This window comes from Aythya marila (assembly GCF_965140915.1).
Source record: "Aythya marila genome assembly, chromosome: 11".
Classification (NCBI taxonomy): Eukaryota; Metazoa; Chordata; class Aves; order Anseriformes; family Anatidae; genus Aythya; species Aythya marila.
The window spans coordinates 18,318,255-18,345,493 of record NC_139052.1 but is presented as its reverse complement, the minus strand read 5'-3'; the positions used below and the strand labels follow the sequence as shown (position 1 = coordinate 18,345,493).

At 42.7% G+C, this 27,239-nt stretch overlaps 1 protein-coding gene across 1 annotated transcript in view; it reads left to right on the top strand.

The window, feature by feature from the left end:
• ADAMTS17 (ADAM metallopeptidase with thrombospondin type 1 motif 17) overlaps positions 1-27,239 on the top strand; it is a 168,475-nt gene that overhangs the window by 106,066 nt on the left and 35,170 nt on the right. The window contains exons 15-18 of the mRNA XM_082769551.1: positions 7,485-7,605; positions 15,519-15,599; positions 21,495-21,652; positions 25,752-25,911. Coding sequence (XP_082625677.1) covers positions 7,485-7,605; positions 15,519-15,599; positions 21,495-21,652; positions 25,752-25,911 — 520 coding nt within the window. The remainder of the gene's footprint in view (positions 1-7,484; positions 7,606-15,518; positions 15,600-21,494; positions 21,653-25,751; positions 25,912-27,239) is intronic.

Here is a 27,239-nt window from a genome sequence, read left to right as displayed (position 1 = left end):
TCGGTGTCAGCCTCACTATCCTTGAAGTAAAATCATCATTAGCAACAGAGTCTCTGTGTTGACCACTTACACCTGAAGGTAGCTGGATGGTGTAAATTTGGTTAATGCTGTGGTCACACAAGGAAGCACCAGAAGAGAGCAAAGTGAGCCCTGTAGTTAGCCAGGAGTTCCTAAGTCACCTGTATTTTTATAATTTTACTTCTTGCCTTTGAGATAAATCATACTTTATTCAGTTTTATCCTGTCCTTGTTTATTAGAGTTGGTTTTGAGGATGAGCATTTCGTTCTTGGTAGTATTAGAAGTTTGCCAGAATTAGGACAAAATAAAAGCTATGTGAGAGCTATGAGTTAATCTGAAAAATTAAGGACAGTGTTACAAAGTTATATCTTTAAAAGACATGAGGTAGAGAAGTAACAAACGCACTTATCCTGTCCATCTTCTGAGTAAACGAGATGCCCTGTTCCGTATGTGTACCCATTGTTCATCTCTTCTTGAAATGCACGTTGTTTTCTAGCAAGGAGAATTTGTTGTTTTGGTTTTTTTGGTTTTTTTTTTTTTCCTGGAGTTTTTCAGAGACAGAAAATCTGTAACAGGCCAGAGAACAGCAGCAGTCTGATGAGGCTGAGGAGAGGAGAGTGAGTGCACGGGCGGGCTTGCAGCCCAGTCCCTCTTGCCTGCTTTCACGGTTTGCTTTCTTTAGCATGGACATTACAGTCTTGATGAGGACGGGGTAATGCAGTGCAAACTCCCCCTCAGATTGCATTTATCCTCTCCTGTTCCTCTCCAGGTGGCTTTCAGAGAGGATTTCCTGAAGTTTTTCTTTTCCCTCGAGTACTCAGTGCACATTTCATGAGTCAGCGTTCGTGGAAGCAGCGTGCTTTCTAACCTCTTACACTTCTTCGTTCTGTTCAAGCTGCTCATGTTAGAAGCAAACTGCTGGCAGAAGCAGAGCTAAAAAAGGTGTCAGATGTCACACAGCCGTGGTGTGGGGAGAAGACAAGCTGCTCAGCTGACTGTTGTGATGCAACATTACTTTGTGCTGGCTTTTTTCAAAGGAGGATTAGTCAGAGACTCATGATAGGAGAACTTTGCAGTGGGGACTACATATTGTGCTTCAGGGTGTAACCTAAAGTCTCTTCGAAAAGAGAGACCTTGTGTACAGAAGAACCTGGTTAGAGATCAAGGGCAGTCTTTGCTGGGATTTAGCAGTTTAAGAGGTGGAGATTTTTTGGCTTTATCTAGAGATTTCTCCATGTATGTTTTGTCACGTTATAGCTATTTTAACTTGCTGGTGAATCTGTAGCACCTTCAATGATGACAAGACACATGTTAGGCTGTCCTGGCACAGCAAAAATATTGTAGAACTACTTTCTTCCAAAAGCGATTGTCATATGGTATGAAAGGTGAACACAGACATAAAAATGGCCACATTTTCAAAAATAGTTTTTACAGATTGGGTGGACAGTGTCAGAAAACGGCCACAAGTGACAGAGGATGAAATTCAGTTGTCTTCTGGGCCTGTTGTTGGCAAACACTTCTCTGATGTGTGCAGTACCCACTTTTTGCCTACGATTGATGCATACAGCTCTGGCTTTGCCTCCTCACTTTATGATTTTCCATGTATTATTCATATTCCTGCATTACAAACTGTGGTACAAGATGTTCCAGACTGGGTAGCTTGTCTCCATACAACCACTTGGCTCTGTGCTCTACTTTGATAAATTATTTGGTATTGCTCACAAAGTTCAGAAGGGTTATTTGAACTACAGAAACCTACTGTATAATTTCTTTTTGTTTGTTTTGTTTTGTTTTTCTCAATTCCTGTGTCTGTACGAGTGTAATTTGAGCCCTAAAAAGAGGTTTGGGGGCTTTTGGTGAGTAGGACTTAGCAACAAAGCACAAGATGTTGTTGGTAACTTACTGTGTTGTTTTTTTTTTTCCCTGTACTTCACAGTGGGATATGAAAAAAGTGATGCTGTTTTCCAACTATTTTCCTTCTGTGTTAACCCACAAAGACCATATAATAGCCAATTCATTGTTACCTACCTTGGAGGCTTAAGTTTGTTCTTGTGGCTTTAGCAGCCAAGAATTGGCCAGAAGGAGGCTACGTATATCATACACTGATAAATATATATTATTTTCTCATCCAGAAGTGACATGATAGGTGCTTGTTTTGAAGAAAGTAAAATCCAATGGTATTTGCAGCCTGGTGGTATTTGCACAAAGCAGGTCAGAGGCAGGGTGGAATCAGGCCTCGGGTGTCAATTCAGATGAACCTGGTTTAGAAGGATCAGAAAGGGGTAGTTACAGAAAGTGGTCAAAAAAAACCAAAACAAAACAGAAGGAGTTCCTGGGATGGGAAAAGTCTCTGGGAAGGAAAGTGCTTTGTATTATTTTCATGCTTCCTAATGTACCCTGCTCTGCTGCCAAAACATGGGGGTTTCAACACAAAAAGCTTCTATATGGAAAACTGGTTATCAAGAATAATTGTGTATAGCATTCCCATGAACTTGTAAGGGATTTAAACATAAACTCAGCGGGCAGGTGTAATTGCGTGTCTAAAGTGAATAAGGTAGCACTAATACAAAATAGGCAGCACACAACTCCTGTTCCAGCTGCGCTGCTCCAATTCAGATAAAATCTGAAGGCTCGGGAAATGACAGGAAGGTGTTTGCTGAACTAACTTTCATGTGGACTCCAACCCAGAAAACAAAGTTTGTTGTGGAACAGAAAGAGAGGTAACTTAGAGATGAACTGCTTGATTTGAGATCTGGGCTCGCCCTCCCGTGCACATCCTGACAGACACCCACGATTCTCCACAGGGGCAGTTGTGTTTAAAGCAAAGCAATCGGAGTTCTCTTACCTTTAGATCTGAATGTCGGCTGCTCACATGTGCACATTCCTGTTTCATGTGGCCCATCCCTGGAGGTAGCAGTGGACACTGGATATTATGGACAAAAAGTTGGCAGTGCAAATGAATCTGTCATAAGCAGCATGCTCTGTACATGATTAATTTGTAAAATGGCACATGTTGCATCAATATTTATATTTGATCCATTGAGACAGCTAGTTAACTCAGCATATGGGAAGCATTACAGTGTTGTGAGTCTACAATGTCGTTTCTTACACAGGGTGGGTGTATGTAACAAAAATAATTGTGTTTATGTAGCAAAACATATTCACACAGGCTGTATCAATTGAGCTCTTGCACAGCCATTCAAAATACAAATAAAAATATCATTTAAAACATCCAAGCAATACAGCGCATAGTTCACACAGAAGAATCCAAATGATGTGCATTCAAGAGGAGGAGTTTTCCTATGCTGGAGCCAGCAATGACTGAAGCTGGAAATACCACCCAACAAGCAGTATTTTCAGATGTTTAATTACAAAAATGCGAAGAAGGGGGAGGGAGCAAAGGAAGGGTGGGCTGAGGTATCAGCTGAGTGAATTGCAGGCCTTTGGCTCAGCACACAGGCAGTTACCTGCCAATTTAAAGGTCAGAAGTTATGAAACACAGCATCAGAGCAGGAGACTGTGGTCGAAGATCACTAAGAAATCGGTGGATATAGTTGAGACCCTCCATGCTGAGGAGTTCAAGCCCTCAAAGACTGTCTTGAGGTTTCCTGCCAGCACTCCCATGTTTCAACATGGGCAAGGGACTGGTTTTGGTTTAAAATCTGCTTCCTCGTTGTCTGATTAATTATGCTGTTAACTAGCAGTCCTACAGCACTGCAGGCTGTCAGCAGCTAGCACAGGCAGGGACTGCAACTCCCGGGTGATGCCAACATCGGTCCCTTTGCCAGAGCTGTGGATGTCACTGTCCAAGTCTCTGTTGGACAGTCCAGGGAAGATCCAGAAGGCTGAGAACACGGCTCGTGGTGGTAGATGCACACACAGACTCCTACTAGTAAGCACGTGGTGGCTCTACCAGGCAAGATCTTCATTTTCTATTCTTTCTTGTGATTATGGTAGAGCTCCAAGTACACTGCTCATTCCTGAAGGGATCATCTTGGTAAGAAAACAGAACTGCTTCCCTCTTTACCAGTCCATTCAAGGCTGCTGGAACTGAAAGTATCCAGCCAGTACTGGGGGTACTGGTCCATGGATTCAGTCTGCTACCCTGCAGGATAACTCTTGGGTCAGAGAGCACACAGGATATTATTGCAAGGTGTCTTTTCTCAGCATGTAAAGCTTCCCCTTTGTGCCCTTCTGCTGCTTATTGGAAAAAAAATCACCTTCCCTTTTTCAGTACGCTGTACAGGAAGCAGTGCAGGATGAGTTAGAGATGATAAAGATCGGGTAACTCCCATGAACTATACTTGGGATTCAAGGGATAGTTTCTGCGCTATGAAAACTTGAGTTGTGAGCAGCATAACTTGGGATTTGCCCTGTGCATACTGTTTATTAAGCCCTCATGTTTTTGAAAGCCTTCTGCAGATAAAGGAAGTCTGTATCTATTTTAACGATGCATCATATAGTACATAAACCAGAGAGCAGAGTGTCAGGTGGAAGCTGATAATGCACAGGCCTGATACGTCTTCCCCCAGGGCTGCTGGGGCTCGGGCTTAAGCCTCTGGCCCCTGGAGCTGGGATGTCAGCAGCTTCCTCGCCTAGGGGAAGGCTGGAGACCTCTCAATTAATGGTCCAAGGACCGCTGACAGATAGTTTCCTCCCAGGAGGGGTGCTGGTGACTGAAGTGGTCACTGTAATGCGTTTCTAAGGGACTTTGGAGCTCATGGAAATGCATTGTCAAGTGTTAGCAAAAGCTGTTTCATTATGTACTGCTACCAAATGTGCTTGTGCTTTGGAACTGATTGGAAGGCTTTGGGAGGGGAAAATGGGCTCTAATGTTTATGTAGACCGGAGTAAAGTGCTTACAAAGTATTTTTACCTCATAGAGTAACAAGAATGCACCAATTTTTCGTCTTGAAGCCAGGAAAGCAAACTCGTTCTCAAAGTTTTCCTTTGCAAGAAGCCGTTTCCTGGCCCCAGTTTGACAGAAGCCTTGATCATTAAGTCCCAAACTGACGGGCAAACTCTGCCCTGTGGAGCAGAGGGGAGATGCCACCAAAGGGAATGCTGCAAGGGTCATTCCCACCTCTTCCACTCTCAGGCAGCTGGGCAGAAGATGAAAGGCAAAAAACAGCAAAGGTTTTAGAGGGTGGATTTGTGGATTCAGTGGGTGCTCCTTCCCTGTCCTCAGAAGAGGTCTATGAAGTCCAAGTGTGTCAGTTACCAAGAAAATGTGGGAGGAAATGGCTTGTCTTGAACCCCAGTGTCCAAAGAAGGGGGATTTACTCTTTCAGAGGCTTTGTTTGCTTGCAGTGGCTTCCATTAACTGGGAAGCTGCGGCGTAAATGCAAACCATGTGATGGCTCACCCCCTGTTCCCTGCCTGCCTCCGTTATAGTCCTACAGACTCCTCATGGAGCGCTGGGAATAAGTGTGGTTCAGCACTCATTATATTCCCTTTATTCATTTGTATGCTCACATAGTGCTAATAACAATGCAGCGCAATAAAAGATAGCACAAGAGCCTTAAATTAAACGCAGCCTTTCCAGTATCTCAGCAGGGTGGCAGGCAGGCATGGATTTCCAGCTGTCTTTCAGCAAGCCCATTAATAAATCACATTTATTTTCCTGGAAGGAGAACTGCTGGGACATCCTTCTGTTCTGGGGGCAGAATCAGATTCAATATCCCCACATTATTTGTTGGACATGGGTGTGAAGTTTAGCCCTGAGAATTGGAACTGCCAAAAATTCCGTGGTCCTCTTCAACTTTATTTAATTCCCATTTATGCAGTTGTGTTTTTTTTTTTCTGTAGTCCTTGCCTACCAACTTAGATACTGCTCTAGTTAATGAGCAGCATCTCACTTGTGTGCGTTTACGTATGTAAGGAAAAAAATGCTCATTTTTTTTCAGCATTTATCTGTCTCTACTGATTTATGCAGACAAACACTGCATCAGAACAAATCTGAATGCTGGCAGTCTTTGATCCCTGTAATACATCTGGATTTAAGCAGTGGCCAGTGTCTTCTGAAGCAAGGGGAATGCTTGAGTTCAGGTCCAAATTACATTACTTAACACGCAGGCAGCCTCAGATAAACAGCCCAAGTTCTCTTCATCTTTCCCTGCTTAACCCGTTTTTCAAAATTCTCATTGTTTTAATTGTTCCAGTGTTCCTCTGGCTTTATTATAAGAAGGCAAGGAAGGGAGAGACGCAACAGCCTTGTTCCAATAACCGTTACTGGTGACATCCTGCTAACTCATTTGCCAAGGAATTGTTTATCTACAGAGAGGGAATCTGCAACTTACAGCTGAATCCCTGCTAATAACTTGCATAATCAGAACTCTTATTTCAGCCAAAGTTTGTCTATTAAGACTGAATTGCTGATAATTTGGAGTCTTACAAGGACAGAGAACAATTCACACAGACTAATTAGAATAATACCATGATGTTCAATCACATTGTAATTTAATCTTACTGACCTCGAGATCCAAAAGTCTTGTGGTCAGTGGTCACCACCAGAACCTGGCAATGGTTTGTGAATAGGGAAGGTCACCGTGACAGCCTCTGTAGCTGCAGGGAGAATGCTGTGACTGCTCTAGTTCTGCAGCCCTCACAGACAGCTATATTGTTATTGGAAACAGTTTTACTAGGTATTGAAAACTCTGAAAATACCATTTTAAATGAAGCTTTAGATGAAATAATGATTATTTTTTAATTATTTTTTTACAAATGAATGTCAGTTCTTAGTTCTTAGCAAATATCTGTGAATTTTCATAAAATCATATGGTACATATTGGCCACGTCTGAACCTGACCTGATTCCATCGAAGTATTTTTGCACTGCAGGTATCTTGAGTCATTTTATTGGTGAGCTCTTTTTTCAGGTGTTGCCAAAGCACAGTCACTCCCTGGTAAGATCCCAATCCAGAGCAGGGTTTGTTCAGCGAGCCCCACTCTGAAACTTACAACAGCACCCTGACTTTTGGTGAGGTGAAGGACTGAGACCAGGGTTGTGGTTACTTGGGTTAATTGCCATTTAAGCAAGTCACATTTTTCTCTTCTCTAAACTAAGTGTCACAGTACTGGTCCATTTCTGTGGGATGTCTTTGAGTTCCTTAGGTGGAAATTGCTGTACAAACATGAAATATTGTTTTAATCTTTTGTTGTTGTTGTTTGAAGCAAGTTAGAGTGGGTTAGTGTGAAATCCGTGATGATACCTGGAATAACTAGTGGTTTTGAAACTCTCTCCAGTAATGTCTTCCGATTCAAAGTTCGTGCTCTTAGTGTTAGGGAAGGGGGTTGCTAAATAACCAGCTCAACACTGTTCCAGATGAATGCTCCACTGATTCACAGCGTTCAGTTCCTCCTGTTCAGGTTTTCAGTCAGGTGTCTATCGTAGTCTTGACATCAATGTTTAGAGATACTTTAACCTTGCAAACAAAATAATTGGGGACCTCTGGTTGTTGTCATTAGAAAATTGGCTGCGATGGAATCATTGGTTCAGCTGCCAAAGAGGATCGCTGTGGAATCTGCAGTGGTGATGGCAAAACCTGTAAAGTGGTGAAAGGCGACTTCAACCACACGAAGGGGATGGGTGAGTAACCCTCAGCAGCATTTCAGCAGAGCGGAGGTTCTCTTAACTGCTTGAGGAGAGTTAAAGAGAGGCAGTATAGCTCTTCTTGGATAGCATTTGACTCACCTGTGCTGATGAACGCATTAGAGGGCAGCTGTTCTCTGAATTTGCATGAATTTCTGATGTATATTATCATAAAAACTTCCAACTGTTCATGACATCCTACTTTTGCAGACGATGGGTAGGGGTCTGACACCACTGGCTTCACTGGTTTTCTCCCTTTCCAGCCAGTGGTGCTGCCAGGAAAGGTTCTGTAGAAGTGTGTGACAAGGAATCAATGAAAAAATAGGCAAGAATGAAAATACTGACTCCTCCCTTTTCTTGCCTTTGAGTAACTCTCCAAAGACAGATACTCAGCATTCAGTCTTACCACTTACTGAGCCTCTTGTTAGGTGGTGAGTTGGGAGTGCTGAGAACTTCTCAGGATCACGCCTGATGGAGCTGTGCAGTATCCAAAACTGTTTCTTATTTAAAACAACAGAATCTGTCTAGGAACACAAAGCAAAATTCAGCTGTGATATTCTGCCTGCTTCTTATTCAGTTGCCCATATAGCAGCCGTTTCCTCTCTCTGAAATTCAGAATGAAGTTTCTCATTTTGAAAGCTGCCGGTGCTGTTGATGTTAAATAACAGATAAAATCGTAGGATCTTCTCCAGTGGGAGGGAAGTCTGATTTCAGCACCATCCTTGAGCTCTTTGGGAGCTCTGAATGATGCACACTGTATGTTCCAGATGATTCAAGCTATAATCAGTATATCTCAGCTAAATAAAAAAGCCCTCCCCTGTGAATATTATTACTGAATCCCTGCCAGCAATAGCATCCAGTATAGCATAAAAGAGCTTCTGGTCAGACTTAAGACTTTCCCCTCTGTTGTTAAACATTAATGTATGTGCAGCTTGGTGTTTGAATTAGTCTTTGTTCCAGAGTTTCTGTTTTGTGCTTCTGAGAAACCTTGCTACCATTCATCCTAACCTGGCAAAGGGAGGGAAAGCCAGATTCAGGACTCGCAAGCTGCTCCAGGAAGAAGCAGTTGTCCAGCAAAAGTGATTTCACATTCAGGAATAGAGCGCTGCCGTTTCTGTGTGCATAAATACATCAAAAGCATGCTACTCCAGGACTGAGTTCAGTAAAGCACCCAGAGATTTTGTTTAAGCACACGCTCCAGTTGTGGTTAGTTACTGAAGCAGCACAAGTGCTTTGTGGCTTCCTTGAATCAAGGTCTCAGCACTAAAGTGATTTTGTTCATTGGCCTCTTCCTCTGCATCCTCCTCCTTCTTATCTGTGGGGCCAGCTGTGACCTGTCACCTCCTGTGAGGTGCAGGTGGGATTTCCCACCTCCACCACGGCTTTCTGGAGCACATTCATGCTGTGGCATTGCTAGGCCAACCTGCTGAATAATTTCCTGCTTTATTGCCTTTGACTCTTTTGTCCTGGTTATTTTCCACCTATTTGTGTCAAGGCGTTCGCACTTGACAGAAATGGTGTAAAAAGTTCCTCTTTTCAGTTGAAAAAAAAATATTCTCTCTTTCTGTAGCAGATTTTACAGCTGTTCCTGAACTTCCCGGTGGCTCCTGAAGAGAACTATCTTTTATCTTTTCCAATTAGACTACAAAACATCTCGGGTAGATAATAAGAAATGGCTGGGTCACTGCCAGGAAGTTGCACTAATTCCCAGCTAGACAAACTGCCTGAGGGTGGTAACTTTACAAGGCTGTAGGAACAGAACAGACTCGACCTTAACGGGTTGTGCAGCTGCCAGGACGCTGCAGGAGGGATTCACCCCCAGCGCCGTGTTGCCTAGCGGGAAGAAATGGCTGACGGGATCATGGTTTGCATTAGGCTCTTCAGGCATTTACTGATTCTTCTTCTCCGCTGATCATCTTAGAAGTGCAAACTGGTCACGAGGTTGCGTTGTCGATGCCACCACAGAGCCCTTTTAAGTGCTTCCACCTTTACCCATCTCACGGAACTCACAGGAAATTAGTTTTAAAATGGTGATCTCATAGAGATTTGTTAGAAGCTTTGATTTATTATTTTTTAAAGGGAATTTTATTTTGGGGAGTAACGATTTTAAAAACGATCATCCATGATATGATAAGTAGTCTTCTAGGTTGAAAATCATCCTTGCTTTTTTTTTTTTTTTTTTTTTAATTATGCTCTTTTAATGAACATCCTAGCCTACTAGCAACGAAAGAATATTTACGCTTTTAATTATTCCCTGTTCCTGTTTTCCTGCTTTTGGGTTTCTTCTATGTTACATACTGAATATAGACTTGTTCTTTTCACTTAGGATTTCTGGCCCCAATTCTGCAAAGATTTTATGCATCCGTTTATATCAATTGATATTCATATACTGGTGTTTTGCAGTCAGGTCCTTGGATTAACTTACCAAATCTAGTGCAGTAGGCAAAGCTCCGGTGTTCGATCTGAGGTATCACAAGTGAGCATTTGGTTACTCAAGAAGAAAAAAGTCCTCTTTTTCTTTAAATAAGTCCTTAAGCAAACGTACAGAAATCTGACAGAATTCTGGTCAAATGTGAATATGAAATACAAACTGAGGCTTTGGATATGCAAGTGATTGCACAGGTCAGTTGCAAATGCTCACAAAGTTGCTGCAATCCAAGTCGAGGCCAGCATCCTGCATTAAGTATGCCGGTGGGTTATCTCAGTAGAGAATAGCTTTCAAATATCGAGCTGTTGATTGTTTTGGTGCGGTGTCTGCTTTGGGAATTGCAGCTGCTTCTTTGGGTGAGATCTTCAGCTGCTCTACAGGTGGGACTCCACCGACCGCGGGTTGGCTCCCTCTGTGTCCTGTGACTGCAAATGGTGTTGTGGAGCCCTATTTATGGAACTAAACCCATACCAACTCCTTTCTGTTTCTTAGTCACCAATAGTCATTGTAAGAAGGTTTCCACATGTGTGATGACAAAGGCAAAGGCTGTTCCCAAGTGTTTCTCGTGTAAGATACTTGAATGCTGTTTGCAGTGTTCGTGGGTGCTGGTGACGTCCTTTGGTGTTGGTTCTTCGTCTTCTTTTGGTTGGATGAGATGGGGAGATGGGTATCAAAAGCCATGGATAAACTTCAAGACCTTTTACTAGTTAGTTTGTTTTTTCACAGATACCAAGAACAGATCCTTTCCTTTTAGAAGATGTGAAAGAGAGACAAATTTTCATTAACCAAATAAAAAATACTGGGCCTGTTTCTTGTTGTGATGCTAAATGTCACATACACTTCTGTGCAGCTGGCTGTCTTCAGTAGGCCAGCCGAATGTGCTGTTTAGACTGAGATTTTACTTCTGACTTGCACCATGCCTTGTACCTAGTGCTATGAAACAATTTAAAAAATAAAAATAAACACGGGCTTGTTCTGAAGTCCATCTCAGCCTCCCTGTCACTGTACAAGGGACCTAGAACTAGAGGACAGTTGGGTAGCTGATCTGTATTACTCACTAGGGTATCTGTCCAGACTCCAAGTCTGGGCCTGTAGTGCTCAGACCTGCATCAAGAATGAGCCATTTTCCTTTGCATCTGTCACTGTTGATTTTTCTCATCCATATCAACATTTTCATTGCAGCTTTTTGCTTGTGATCCTAAAGAACCCTGGTTATTTGGAGTTTTTTAATTGCAGAGCACAATACGGTGATATGTGCCAGTTCTGACTGTTGTTTTGGGAGATGACTAGTGCATCTTTGCTAGCAATTTCTATTTCTAAGCTGATGAAAACACAGGCCTTTTATTTCATACTTTATTTTTCCAGCACATATTTAAAACAAATAAAGGAAATTTGGACAGTGGTGCTGTAGTGCTGGCTAGGAGCATCTTTACACAATGCAAGAAACTCATTTCTTGTCAATAGGGCGTACAACTAAATGATGACAAAATAGTGCCCCAGGGATAGCTCCTGGGGTGTCTTACAAGGGTTTAAGCAGAACATGTAAGAGAGATGCTCACAACCAACATTGCAATAATAGTAAGAGGCTTTGAAATCTATCCATGGCTCTCCGGTGATAGGATTTTCTTCCAAATGAGCTATCCCATGGCTGGAAGCGGACAGGTGCTGATGAGGAAATTACTCTCAGGATAATAGCAAGAGAGAATCAGCGCAGCTGCTGCAGAGATGGTTATGTACTTACTGCTGGATGTTTTTGCACTCCACTGCAGAAACCAGCACTCGGTAAAAGGTGCAGGATGGGAAGGGTCATGGGAACTGATACGCCTAGGTGGACAGGGCAGCCTGGTTTCCTTGGCTTCCACCCTGAGATCTTTGTTCTGATGGGGAAGCCTGATAACGGGGTGAGCACTGCTGACATCTCACATTTATTGTCATGTGTGTACAGGGATGGGACACGAAGGCACACTGCCTAGAGATCAGGGCTTTCAGCCATGGGATAATTTTCCGTTTACCTCGGAATCTGTCTTTTACTGGGATGTGAGCTGGGAAAGTGGTTTTGTAGTACATCAGTGACGTTGTGAAGTTCATACTAAACTTTCTCTTCATTCTGAGAATAACAACAGCTAACAGTGGATTTCCCTGTGTGAAATGCTTTCCTCTTGCAAATCTCTCCAGCATTTAAATGAAGATACAGTAGCCACTGTTCACATATTCATCTCCTTGATGACAAAGCCGCATCTTTGTTCTGGTGTCTCTCCTAATACGAGTTACACCATATAATTTGTATCTAGGATTTGCTTCAATCATGGTCTTACATTCCTGAGACACTGATGTAATGCAGATTGTCCAGAAAGATTGGTGCATGCCAAAGTAACTGTTCCCAAGGTGGAGCATACTGCATACAGCACTATAAATTATCAAATAATGAAGCTCTCCTGTTGTACTTTCAAAGCTTCATCTTAACAGGCTGATTTATGGGTGAAATTACTCGAAATACTGCCTGATAGTTGCCAAATCTCATCAGTCTTTAACCAATGCCTCATTTAAAGCAGAACTTGAAGCCCAAACTTGCAGACCCCTGCATTGCGGACAATTATCCTAAGACCTAACAGATCTTTGAGACTCCTTGACGCCGGGCCAACTCTTGAGACTTTTTTTGGTCTTCCTAGCTGACACTTGATAATCTTTCTGGCAATCTGCAGTGACAGTTCGCTTAATAAAACGTGCCTCGAAAACAGTGAAGATGTTTTCTGGTGCAGTTATCTCAAAGATCAGGATTATTTTGGGACCAGCAGCATCGCATTAGCGCTAAGGACCAGACTGGAGCGGTGGTAGCTGTCCGAGTTTGTTCCTGTGGCAAATTTGCATGGATGGTGTACAGTATGTTTGCAGTAGGATTTGACCACTAACTCGCACAATATTGCTAGAGATAATGACCAAGGGTGTAAAGATGCTGGTTTTGGTACATGCCCAAGAACTCTGCTTCCTCTCTGAAAGGACAGGTCAGGTCCGTACAACTGCAGAGTGGTTCACAGCTCACTGAAGAAGCAGTAAAGGCCAGCAGTCAGCTTTGTGCTGCATGATCTTGGTGAGTTAGCTCGGTGTGTTTCTTCTTACTCAGGAGCTGTGAATACAGCCCCCCAAAGCCATCAATCAGGATTAGAAATTACATGAGGAGAAAAATCTGGTATAAGACCAAACCAAACAGTCTCCGCAACTAATACCATATTAATAGCTTGCACTCCACTATTTACCATTGTAAAAAGGAACAGAAAAGTCAGCTTTTCCACGTGGTATTCCTCTCATGACACAGTGATGAAATAAGTGTATTTATGGCACTAGCTGGACCTCAAGTGTGGCTCCCCAGCTCACCCAGCTCCAAAGCACTGTGACGCTCCCGGCTGCTCTCGGTCAGGGGACAGATCCAAAGCGCAGTGAAGCCAGTGACTGGCTTGCCACTAAATTCAGCCCAAATTTGCATTCAACCCTTGCATGAGTTAGTTCTGGGCATTCATATCTGGCAAACAATTTTAATTTTAAGGAATAGTACCCGAATAGGTATGTTAAATTACCTGAAACTTGGGCATGTTCCAAAGTGGCTTCCTAACAGGGTGTTGAGGTGTGTAACAGGGCTGGTTTCCCCGGGATGGGCTGGTGTTAATCACACCTCTGCTGTGTGCTCATGGCTGGTGGCAGCTGTTGGTCGGGGTTGTATGCAGGTGCATGGGGTGCGGTGAGGTTGTTTGATTTCTGGAACACTCTGTATTTACTGTCATGTGGTATCTCAGCTGATGAAAAAGACAACTCCTGGCAGCATCTAGAGTAAAATCCAACATCTGTTTGATTTGATTTGATAACAGATTTTTGTATTGCATTTAAGAGTACCCAGACATGGTTTGCAGTTCTGCTGTCCCTCTTTCTGTTTTACCTGCAAGGCTAAGTGACTATTTCTGAGATACACCGAGTAAGAGAGAAGTAAGGAAGAAAACATGCAGAAATAAATGAAATGAACTGAAAGGTCAAACAGTAAGTGTGATTCAGATGCAGTGATCAGGGAAAGAGGGACTGTGTCTAGCCCAAATCAGCTGTCCACCCAGTGACCCTCATAAAACCCAAGCAATCAGGCCTCATTGATATGACACCAAAGAGGCTGGACACTGCTTGTTCAGACAGCCTGAAACAAACCCACAGTCTGAGACCCAAAATCCTCATCTGACTCACTCCATGTCATGGTGGCAAGAGAGTCACTTAGTCCTGAGATGCATTGGGTTGTCAGCATCCTTCTTTAAGGCTTTTCTTATCAGTGTAGCAGAAGCATGGCCATTCAGCTGCACTTGTCCCTAAAACAGTTCCCGAAATCTTGCTGAATGCTAGAGGAGCCACTGCTCCTTGCTCTAGCAGTTCTCCAAGCTCTTGCTGTAGCTTGCCCTTGATTTCCATAAAGGCAGAGTTTACACAGAAGAGCTTCACACAGCCCTTTATGAAGACAAAAAGGAGGGAAGAGAAGGGGAATGAGGGAACATACAGAATAAGCTACTTAACATGTAAAAGAAACGGGAGAGCAATAATCCATAAGATGTGCCAAGTAACACACCGCAAAGTAAACTGGGTGGCCAATTAGAAAGAATCAAATCATGGTTGTGATGAGATTAGTGTCATTTACAGGGGGCTGATTCAGAGTCCAATGAAGCCAGTGGAAAAACTTTCCCTGACTCCCAGGCCTTTGTAACGGGCCCTAATGCTCCTCAGCTTTTTAGTTTAAAGGCAGCAGTTTCACCCCATGGAACAAGTACGTAACTCCACATGGCTCTGTGGTGGGGGAAAACACGCTACGTTTCCTTGTAGCTCCTTATTATTCTTACTGTTATTCTGTTAGTGAATAGTAGGGTAATTACATCATATTGCTGGTTGTCGAAGGAAGCATGAAGAGGCCAACAGAGTTTCAGAAAAATAAAGACCAAGAGAATTCCATAAAAATCTGATGGGGTGCTGTAAAAACTTCCCTACTTTGTCAGATGCTCGGATGGTCTCATTTGGCATGTCTTGTTTCTGCTGGCAGCACTTGGAGATGGTCAGTCTCTGACAAAGTTTCAGCTCTGTTGTTACATTAAATCTGAGCTGTGGAATTTGGTTTAGCAGCCCAATGCAAAGAGGCTGTTAACTATTATATCCTCCAGAACATTTATATAAAGTTAATGTGCAAGTGAAAACAAAGTTATTTTTCCCACATGTCCCACTAATTCCTCCTGTTCTGCTTAGGCATCATCCAAATGTTCTGTGGAGGTGAGTCCTTTCACACAGAGATCGCAGCCAGGAGCAGGGATCTTTTTAAGAGGAGATGACAGGAGTATCTATCAGAAACTGGATTTCACATCACAGATATCTGGGCAGGAGTTGATTTTTTCATGGTGAGATACTGAATGATTGATGCCTCTGGCTGCCCGTGGGTTGTTCTCATCCATCTGCCCTTCTGTTGCCACAGGTTACATCGAAGCAGCTGTGATCCCTGCAGGTGCCCGACGGATCAGAGTGGTTGAGGACAAACCTGCTCACAGTTTTCTGGGTAAAAAGACAGAACAAAAAATCTTTTCATTCAAAACTCAGCTCTGTTCTCTGTTAAAGTGATGCTTCTCTAAATGTCTTGTAAGTGATGGGTTTGTTCTTTTCACAAAGTGGCTTTGATTTTGTTATTGTTTCGATCTCTCTACTTTTGTGGCTTGATTTCATGATACTTGCTTGACGTGATAGTACATGACACTTACAAGGCCCTTGTGCAACTGGAAAGGACCAAAGAACACGTTTATGTAGACAGAAGGATTTCTGAACAACATTTGGCGCTGGGTTGAACGTAGCTGCCCACACTTAGGAAGGGAGTGGAAAAGAGAGCCGTGCATTTAAAGGAAGGATTGGCAGAGATACCAACAGGAAGGCTCCAAGCTCAGACTGGAACAAAGGCAGCACAAGGGAGCTGATGTCCCTTAAGGACCTGACCATGATGTTGCCTGCCCCACTGCCCGCAGCAGCAGGTTTTCACTTGGTGCTGTTCTCAAGACCTGATCCTGCATTCTGAGGTGCAGGATGTATCACAGTGTTTCAGCCCTTCCACAGCCTGACGTTCTCATAGCAGTGGTCGGAACAGATACATGTTCCAGCTGATGCTTAGCCTGGAAAGTATTAGGTACTGTTTTCACTTGTGTATGTTCTGGTTCTCTCAAAGTGAGCTTCTCAGAGTGGAGACACTGTGAGGTTTCAGGGTAGAAAAGCACTGGAAGATGGGATTGCGTCCAGGGATATATCAGGCCTGTGGTAGAAACTCTGAGAGGATCACAAAGCTTGCTGCCCTCCCATTGTGCAGAAGGGGAAGCTGAGGTGTCAAAACGTGTTCATGGCTATGCATGGAGGCAGTAGCAAAGCTTGGGCTGGGATCCTTGGCAAAAACGTTGCCAGTTGTACCGCTTCTTGGTAAGAAGCACGTGTCCCTGCTGGTACTATTTCTGCTAGTGCTGCAGCCAGCTTGCTGGGAGAGGATTACGCCTACACGTAAGATGTTTGACATAGCAAAGCACCAGTGGAACAATGAGAGCCAGTGTTTCCTTGGGCTTTGCAAATACTCTGTCTGCTGGGAGCCAACCTTTTTGTTTGTCTTGGTGGGATTTCCACAGGTTATTTGTCAGGGGTTTGGGCTTTGGCAGATAGCTGCAGCAGTGAGATTCCTATGTGGAGCTAGCCCTTTGTTGTGACCACTTAACCTTGACTTAAGCAGGTATTTCTCCATTAGGTGGTGAACATTGGAACTTACGGACATTTGAGAGCAGGACTTGGCCCTTGTATGTGTCCCATAAAGACAGATAAAAATTCTACAGATTTTAGATCAAAAAGTTCTTTCCAGGAGCACTGGGCATAAGGAAAAGATGCCCAGTGTCTTGCTAACCTCAGTTATCGAGTAGCAGCAGGAGTGTTCCAACTGGATAAAAAAGATGACCAAGGAAACTAAACTCTGGTCACTCCGTTAGGCTTCATAATGCATTGTAAATCCAGATCTGAGTGTGGAAGGATTTTCTTTTTCAGTTACACCATCAAAGCGGAGCCCAATCAGGTCCTATTTCCACTCAGAACCAGGTACAGTGTTTTGGATTTGAGCCCAGCATAATTTGGAATCATTATTTCATGTGCTGGGAGCAGTGCCTGAAGAATTTCCCTCCACCTACAGGCAACCCACGCTGGCTGGCTTGCCTGGCTGCAATGCTTAAAAACCACCTTGAACAGGAAATGCCTCGGCAGTTTGTGTCCACAGGCTGGGAAGCAAGCTAGAGGGACCCAAGGTGGAAATAAAGATCTGACAAGGTGCCAGGTTTAGAAACAGATTGGTCAGTTCCTGTCTTCGAGCCAACAAGAAAAGGAGTTACGGGTTGTTGCTAGGGTTCCTTTTCCTTAATGTTCTTCTACTGTACAGCTTCGAGCCAGGAATCAGCTCAGAGATGTAAGAGTGTGGATGCTTGCTACTGCCTAAATGCACCCACAGTGGGGAGAAGGGAAAGAGCTGTGCTTTGCTGCCCTGGTTGAGGCGTAGGGACCCAGGAGAGCTGCAGCCAGCTTGGGGCACTTGCACCGAGTGAAGAGAAGCTGTGGTGAAAGCACTTTGGCTCAGATCCTCTGCTGAATCTCCAGTGGAACTCCTGCAATCCTCAGTGAGCCCCTGTGGGGCTGTTTCCAGACTCTCCTGCTCTGTTACTTAGGGAACAGTGCCTGCAGCAATCAAAATCAAACCTTTCCCAGAAGAGAGATCCACAAAGATTAAACATTTTATTTTTTACCAGCAAGCCATCGTCCTTTGATGATGAGCTGGATCCAAAGCATAGTTTTAGTCATTCAAGCTCTCAAACGCTCTTGTGAGCATGGGCCGTGAGATTTTTGCTAGTCAGCAGTGCTGCTGTGGAGATAGTTTTATCTCATTCCCAGCTTTGATTAGTCATGTTCGTGGCTCCTCAAGCCTTTGAGCAGCCTGGAAGCCACTCAGCCTTGGCAGAGGAAAACAATCCTGCTTCGGAATTGTCTGAAGTTTGCACAGGGCACTTCGTAAAATTTTCAGTCTTTAAATTAAATGAGCCCCAAAACATAGCTGGGCACTGAGGCCAGTTGTCAACACCCAGGCAGGGGGCTGCCCGGGTGCTGCTTGTTGGGAAGGGACCTCACAATGGCCTGACCCATCCTAGGCGTTGATCAGGAGAATGCAGGTTGACCTGGCAATAAAGTATGACAGGGATTATTTTAACAGCATAGATAATGGTGTTGAGGTGCCTCAGAACATGTTTGTCCCCTGTATGTGGAGTGGCAGAAGGAAGGTGAGATGGTGCCCTGCTCTGAAATCACTTCAGGAGTCGTCTGTTGCCTTTAGTAACCTCTGTAGGATACGGAGGCTCAACTTGTCCTGTTGAGCCAAATAAAAGCTTGTTCAGGAAATCCCCTAAAGGGAAAACTAACAGGGATTTCCATCCTCTGAAATGTCATTTGAGGAAGGGGTGAGCTGACCCTTCAGGTCTTGAGGGGGCCTTCACCGTGGTAGCTATTTAAATGGTGCTAGACAAGGCCAGCCAGAATAAAAAGAAGGTCCACGTAGAGTAGTCCAGTATTACAATAAACAATCCTCCTAGGAAATCAGACCAAACAGAAAAGTCAGGTGTGTTGTGCAGTTGACAAGTCCAGCTCCTGGTCTCCTAAGCATTTTAGGGAATTACGTGTAGCCTACACACAGCTGGAAGGATTTGCTGGCTTTGGGGACTTGATCCAAAGGGATGACAATGGGAGCTTTTCCTATTGACTTGAAAAGGCCTTAAATCATCTCCTCTTACCTTCTTGCAACACACTCAGTAAAGTGCAAGCCAGGGTTGTATTTTTTATTGGAAGAGAATAGGCTTGAAATGCTGGAGGTTGAGAAAACATCGTGTTGAAGGCTTAGCCAAGAGACACAGTTAACCTTGAACTAAGGGAGCCCAGTAACTGCAAAACAGCCTCTGCTGTCTGATGTCACGGCAGACTCGACCATAGGACGTGGATCTCCACAGCGGGGCCTGGGACTTTCACTCTCTTAAAACAGGATCTGCCAATTTTCTCTTCAATGCATCACCCAGACGTCTGAATAACTGTGTTTCCATCGTACTGTAGAAAACACAGAAATCCTGAGATGACCTTGCACTAAGTCACAGAAATCAGGTGCCCTTAGAGTTGCTTTTCAGTATTTGAAGAACAGCAGTGTTGCTGATGCAGTAAGTTCTCCTGGAAGAAAGGACGCAATTCTCCAAGTATCTTTCCCTGTCAATAATCATCTTACAGGGATTCCTTCTGTAATATGGCTTTCTTTTTGCCCTTACTGATGCACAGAGGATGTGCATCAGACGGGACGGATGTGGTCTTGCAGCAGCTGACATGATGCATGCGGCTCCAGCTCACGAACTCTGAAAGCAAAGTGCCTGTGTCAGGCTCTGCGTTGCCTGCTGATATTTTTTCTTTGTGTCCTGCTTTCCATCACACGCAGGCACAGACAGTATATCACTTGTTTCTGCGTTCTGTTTTGAGAGCAAAGAAGGCATCAGGCAATATCCTGACTATCAGCTTGTTTTATTTCTGATGCTGGAGCTTTGTAATGACTCTCCAGCTTTTTAACTGAAAAAAAAAAGTCTCTGGAGTAATTAAGAGCAACGTAAGCGGCGCATTAAATTACGCTTTTAGGCAGTTGTTGCAGGTTGGAATATTCTGCCTTCCAGGCTTGAGCAAAGGGGTTATTACACTGATCTGCCAAGTTCACTGACCAGTCTGCCTTGTAACTTGACTTGCCTTTGTAACTGTTCAGTGTTTGCGTTATGGAGGACACACAAACTCAGCAGAAGTTAGATTTTGCACTTAAAGATATGCACTTAAAAATAGGTGTATCAACATAAAGATTTCATGGATTTTTTTTTTTTTTCTCAAGGCAAGTTTAGGAAAATAAAATTTCAGAAATTCATTCTGCTTGGAAAGTAAAAAAAAAAAAAAAAGCAGAGTTGTCTTGCTCCATTTGGAAGGAGAGTTTAGAGAGAAATGATCTATGAGTTTTTTGCTAATGCTTGAATATTTGAATAGGTTTCATTATGTACTGTCTGAATGGGAATCATCAAACTCAGCTGCTGCCAGACTTCAGTCATATAGACACTTTACATTAAAATAGACAGATCATGCCTTGCAAACCAGGCTTCTGTTTACAGCCACTGGTTCTCTCATCTTGTTTCGCCCCAGGTACTGGTTTTAATGGCTTTAAGAGTGTAACAGTGTCTATGTAAGTGTTTTACCAGAATTCGCTTCAGGTTGTCCTCTAGCAGCTACTCTGTGTTGTTAGATCCTTATATCATGTCTACCAATTTGGTGTATGTGTCCATGTTTATGGTACCATCTGTTTTTCTAAGATTAACATCTAAATAGTTAGATTTGAGAAGAATCCTAGAAGTGATTTAAGTGGTAATTTTTGATATACCAGACATGTTCCTTTTACAAAAACCTGTGTAAGTTTACTCCGTAAACCTTTGACTAATAATAATTGGGCTATTCCAGGAAGAATTATGGCTCTAACTAATTGTTTTCTAATTGTGCTTTGTGTTCCCAATCTGTATTCCACTTAGCTTGGATAAGCAAAATGGGCTAATAGGGTTCGCACTTCTCCTAGTCAGTCACTGCTTTATGGTTTTTGCTTGTCAGCACAGTGCTGTAGTATTTTAGTCTTACCTTAAACACAGATCAAATCTTTCTTCACTGAAAATCAAAGAAAAGCATTTTACTTGCACAAACTTCCCTTTGCAAAGAACTGTATGTATGGAACTGAATTCAACAACATGCCATAAATCCACGTGTTTTTCAGGCATGCTCCTGAAATAGATCAAACTCTGGAAGATTTCTACCATTTAGTCCTGAATTAGTAGTCCTTTTTTTCCAAGGACAGTGGGTAGTTACCTTTCCTTCCTTTTCATTTGTAAACTGCTGCTGCACGCTTTTTTTTCCCCCTCCCTTTAAATTCTCTGGCAGAGGAATGACACAGAGAACGTTCAAAGTTTTGAAGCCGGAGAACTTTGCTTCTTTGAAAAGCGGAACCTAATAATTTTAGGTAGTAAAACCTTAGCAATACCAGTTTATACAATATTATTTTTACTTAATGGTAATGGTAATGTAATTAGAAATTCCTTCAGCAACTGAAATATAGGATATGCACAAGTTAGTAACCTCTAGATAAGTCAGCTAAAATTATACTTAATTTATCTTCTAAACTTGTGTCTGTTACAAGCCTGCTGCATCTTGCACTTCAAGTGGGCTGAGAAAGAAGTTCAGTCTTCAGTCAGTGTAGTCAGTAGCCTAATCTTCAGTCAGTGTAGTCAGTAGCCTATTTGTAATTACATATTTGCTTTCATTTCATTCCACGATATTTGATTCTTTCCAGCTTTAAAAGATTCCAGTAAGAGATCCATTAACAGCGACTGGAAAATTGAGCTTCCTGGTGAGTTTCAGATCGCAGGCACTACTGTCCGGTACGTGCGAAGGGGTCTGTGGGAGAAAATCTCTGCCAAAGGACCAACTAAAATACCACTGCACTTGATGGTAACTTTATATCCTTTGTTTGTGTTTCTTAAGTGATGCAACCTAAAGGGTTTATATTCTAGATGAAAGTTAAATTTTGATTGCTTCCTCACTAGAGTTTCTTACAGGTATGCAGTGTTGCTTCTCCTTGAATTCTTTTGCAGCATTGGAAGGGCTGGAGATAACCACCTCACTACTTAAAAATAACTTGGGGAACATGCAGTGTCCCAGTAAAACCATTTCCATTACAGGACATTCCTGTAATGTGCCACAGATAATATGACAGGTTCGTGCTAGAGTCCATAGGTCTCCAGGAGCCTTCTTTCCTTCATGGACATACCTGCTCACATACATGAATAGAAATTTTGCCAAAATTCCTTCTTAGCTTATGCCAAAACATACTCTGTATTTAAACACGTTGTTGCTCTAATAGAAAAAAAATGAACATTTTGCATGTAGAGATGATACATGTGAATTTGACTCTCTGTAGTGGCTTCATTGCATACAGAAATGTTCCTTGTTTTCTTTTTCTTTTTCTTTTTCTTTTTTTTTTTAAGTTTTATGTGTTTTAAGCTGTTCTTGAAGGTTTTGCTAATGTTCAGCATAGTCCTTCTGTTAATTTGGGTGATGGGGTGATGGGCCAGTCCCTTAATGTCAGTGGTAACCTGAATGTTTCTACCTATAAGATAATCTATTAATGGCTGTCTCACAAATGTGTTAACTAGTTGAAACTTTGTGTAAAGCTTCAAGATTTCTATAGAGAGATTTGCATACAAACATAGAGTATTTTAACATTTGCATTGTTTACTATGACTTTTTTATTCAATTACATTTTTCTGCGTGCAGTTTCTTTTCCATGTGACTTTTTGTTGTGTTTGTTCAATGAAGACTAACTTAAAGCACTGCTAAGTATTAGAAATCTCTCCCTTTCTTCATCTTATTTTTTTTTCTCATTGACATTCACTGTAAAACATCTGACAGCTCAGTCTGAAAAGCTCAGAAGTTGCTTGAACTTTTCACACTCACAAAACAAACAAAAAACAAAACAAAAAAATCCACTTTGTTAGTGCCTTTCCTGTGTCAAAATGCAAGGAAGATGAGGTGTTTTGTCTTATCAGACAGATGGGTGAGTGTACCAGGCTCATATACAGACCAGGGTAATGCTGGGTTCAGTTTACTTCTGAAACAGTCAGTGAGTTGGGTTTGGACACATCAGCCTTCTCCTGACCACGTAATGCAGGGTCTGCCCTGTATAAAGGAGCTATGCTCATCATCAAGAAAAATCAACATCTCCTTGAGTTTGGCCTTAATGCAAATCTTCGCTTCTGACACCAGGACATTGACAAAATATCTTGTACTTGCAAGATCTTCCTAACCTTGTGAAGATGCTGTGCAGGATTCCTTTGCCAGCTCTAGGAACTTCCCAGAGCATTGCTGGGTTGAGGCTTATTGCAGTGAAATCTGGTACCAGCATTTTGCAAACTTCAGCATGAGTAGAACTCTGATTTTAAAGAAATGCTGTTTCTCCTTCACTAAGAAGTAAGAAAATAACACAGGAAACACAGTTAATAACAAGTAAATAACATAGTGATTACAAGGTTCCCCACGAGCATCAGATTCAGGTACAGACTTTTTCAGCAGATAAGAGCAAAATCTTCCTGAAATGATTAAAAAAGAGGAAAGTAAAAGTTACCAGTCCATTAAAAAAAAAAACACGTGGCTGAAAATCATTGCCAGTCATAAACAAAGCACGCGTGAAGTCTTTTCTCCAGATCAGATATTAATCTTTTTCCTTGATAAAGGGTAGTGGGTTTCATTCTTTCAGTGCAAGAATGGCAGGATGGTTACCAGTTACCTCTAAATAGAAAACTGTTGTTCAAACAGTGGTGGAATACACTGGACTGACAAAGAGCCAGAAGCTTCAGTCAATCCATTGTGACCTGCATTTGAAACCAATTATACACACATACACACACACACCAATTATATGTGGCTACGAAATTGCATGAAATTGGTTTCATATGGGCCTTTAGATTCACTAGTCTTGCTCCCATATTGAGATAATAAGGATTTCTTTTTAGGGGCTGGTTTTTAATACTTGGGGCATTTCTCCAAGTGCGTTGCTGTAAGTATATTTCTTGGAGAAATTAATGTTTGTGTAACTAGGCCTGTGCTAGACCTCCTTTTGGCAACAGAGGACAACCAGACACTCCCAAAGCATAAAGATGCTTTAGACAAGACTGATTGATCGATTCTGTAGAACAAGCTGCCTGTATCCTGTGCACTTAAACTGCCAGAGCAGTACTTGAGCTCTCTGCTGCTGAATGCCTGGTATTTCTAATTGTGAAGAAAAGTATATAGATCCATCTTTGTAACGATGGCTAACTAGTTGCAACTGTGGCATTCAGTTCTGGTAGGAAGGCTCCCTCTGTAGCTGAAGCAAAATCATACCTTTGTTTCCAACATCTTCTGAAAGATGTTTTTCTGCCTGAAATCTGCGCCATGGAGAGCAACTCCCAGGTGCTGAGTTTGTGTTGCCCCATAGACCTCCAGGACGTCGGTGGCTACAAGCTGGACACTTTATTTTAGCACATATGCTGGGGGATTTTTGGTTAAACGAGCATACGACAGCTTTAGTGAAACCATTGGTAAAGTAGGAGTGATTTCTGCCAATCTTAATGGGAAGCAATGATTGTTGAGATAAAATAGCATTTGTAAGTTTGCTTTTTTTTTGATTGTGCAGCTGCTTGCTTCATTTTGACAGCCCCAACTTAAAATATCTTAGCTAGGGTGCTGCTCCTGTTCCAGTAGGTGCCAAGAGCCAGCAGAATTCACCAGTCTAATGCTACTGAGATTATGGGATAATAAGTATAACACCACTGCATCAGCATTACAGTAGTAATTCTTTGATTTTTGTATTAGAGTGATAATCCATGGGCCTGATACTGTATTGGGTGTCTTCTAGTCACTTCTGTCTTAAGCCAGTAGAATTGAGAGCCAAATGAAACCCGACATGGAAATGAGAACAGGACCAGAACTGTCATTTGCCTGTGGTGAACAGTTAAGCATTTTTCTCTGTTCCTCAGCGTTTTTTAGTGGTCAGTAAATTCCAGAATAATAACACTAAAGACGTCACATGTAACTCCATGGGAAGCAATCAGTTTGCTGTCGAAAGCAGATTTCACCTCCTTCCAGCAATGTGCAGGGCTATGGAAATACACATGCTGCCAGCAGCTGGATGATACAGCTCCACCTTGCCATCCTCAGGCTTCTGAGATGACAAAATCCTGCTCCTACAGCTTTCAGCAGGAATAGTCACCCTCACTTTGAGTGCCACATTTTCCAGGAAGCATGTGAATTTTTTGCTTTCATTGCTTTGTTTTGCTTTGAGAAGGGTCACATTGTGCCTTCAGATGCATTAATAAATGCTTCTGCCTTCAAACTGGACTGCTGCAGCTCAACTCAAATGCAACAGTAAATGCTGCAGCTCACAGAATCAGTCAGAACTGTTGAAGGCTGGAAGAGATAATCTGGAGGTTATTTTCTTCACCTGCCCTTCTCAAGCAGGGTAGCATAGAGCAGGCTGCCCAGGACCATGATCTGTAGATTTCCCCATTCTCTACTAAGTTCCCCATCCAGAAGCCTGGGTCTGTGTATGAGACTTGGAAACACCCTGCTTTCTGGAAAACAAAAGTAGGACAGGTATGATGAGGGATGTTATTTTTAACTGTAGACACTCGTTAAAATAGTTGTTATTTGAAAACTGGTGATTTAATGCTTCCTGTTGTGTTACTATTTCTCTTTAGATACTGGCTTGCTGATCACATTTGAGACTTACACAACAGTAATAGTCATGTACCAGATTCCAGGCTTAGATATCTCCTTGATTATTTCAAATACTCACAAATCATGAGCTGTGAGTGCTCTCACAGAGGCCCTGGATTGCCAACACTACTGTAATTTCAGGTTCCTAGATAAAGATTTGGTTGCCTGTCATGAAGTACTTATATTTTGGAAATATGGACCTGAAACAGCATTTCTAGCATTACTGTCTCTGCATTCTGTTAGCTTTCCCAGTTCACAGTATGTCTTAACAGTCTTTCTTTTCCTGCTCAACCAGGTGCTGTTATTTCATGACCAGAATTATGGAATTCATTATGAATACACCATTCCTGTAAACTATACTGCTGAAAACAGAAGCGAGCCAGAAAAGCAACAGGATTCTTTGTACATCTGGACGCACAGCGGATGGGAAGGGTGCAGCGTGCAGTGTGGAGGAGGTGAGGCCTTTTGGAAGCTTGGTGGGACTTGTCCAGCGCCTGCAGACACCAGCCGTTAGAGGTGCCTGCAGAAGGCGGTGTCGCCAGAACATGAAGGAAGCTGGCCCTGGTGATGTATGTTGCCATAATGAACTCAGACGAGAGCTCGTTCTCACCAGCTCTCCCAGCTATCATCTGCATCCCCACAGTTAATTTTCACCCAGCATTTTGGCAGGGACACTGCTTTGTCGGCTTGTTACTCTAGGCTGGGACTGCACCTGGCTTAGTGCTCCGCGGATGGCTCAAGGCGCTGCGTGCAGCCTCATATCTCAAACCTCCGTCACATTCTTGGAGTAGAGTTTCCACAGGTGTTCAGACATGTTCGCTGAAAGACATTTCCTTCCCCGGGGATGAAATGGGAGCAGTGCTGCTGTGACAACTCCTGGAGGATTGCATCAGACCCTCTTAATGTGGGGTGGACTTTCTGGGAGTACATTAGCACATTGCAAATCACACTTTTCAGATGATCCCTGAAACAGATTTGTTGAAACCCTCGGGGGGATTTGATGCCTTTGAAGCCAGAGGCCGGTTTGTCAGCCACTGTCGGTTGAATTTTCAGTGCTGGAAGAAGTAGGGTTTTCCTTGAGGAACATGGATCATTTCCATGCCTTCTGGCCAGTTTTTCTTCACAAGTTTACCTGGTTATTTATCATATTTTATAACACAGGAAAAGAGTGCTCATCTTCTTGTTTGAAGGTTCACTGCCCTCAGTATACTGAAATCATGGATTTTTTTCTGTAAAAAAAAATCTTAAAATGGACACTTTTACTCACCTTTTAAAACAATTTGTTAGAGCCATTAAGCCTTCACCTGAAAGAGTAGTAAATTTGTTTGTGGCTTTTCTGAACTGTGTAACAAGCCTGCCACATCCCTGAATTCTGTCAGTACCTGGCAACAGGACTTCCACCAGCAGTAGCTTGAATGGCAATTGATCTCATATGCTTTGGTTGTCAGATGCTTTTACTACTTATCCAACCTGGGAAGGGCCTCTTCCCTTTGTGCGGTTTGATCCTGAACTGCATCAATCAATTTAGCCATCAATAACCTCCATACAGACTTGTACAAATCCTGTATTAACAGAATTTGAGTTATTTTGAATTATCTGCTGTAAATCAGGAACAGAGTCAATCTGTTGCGAGCTGAGGGTTACAAGAAGAGGAGCAGAGAAAACAAAACAATTACCAGCATGGCAAAGTCATATGGTGCAGGAATGGCATTTTCTTTGTCACATCTGGTTACTGTCGTGCTGCCTCATGACACCGCTTTTCTTCTGGCACACAGAGGAGAGC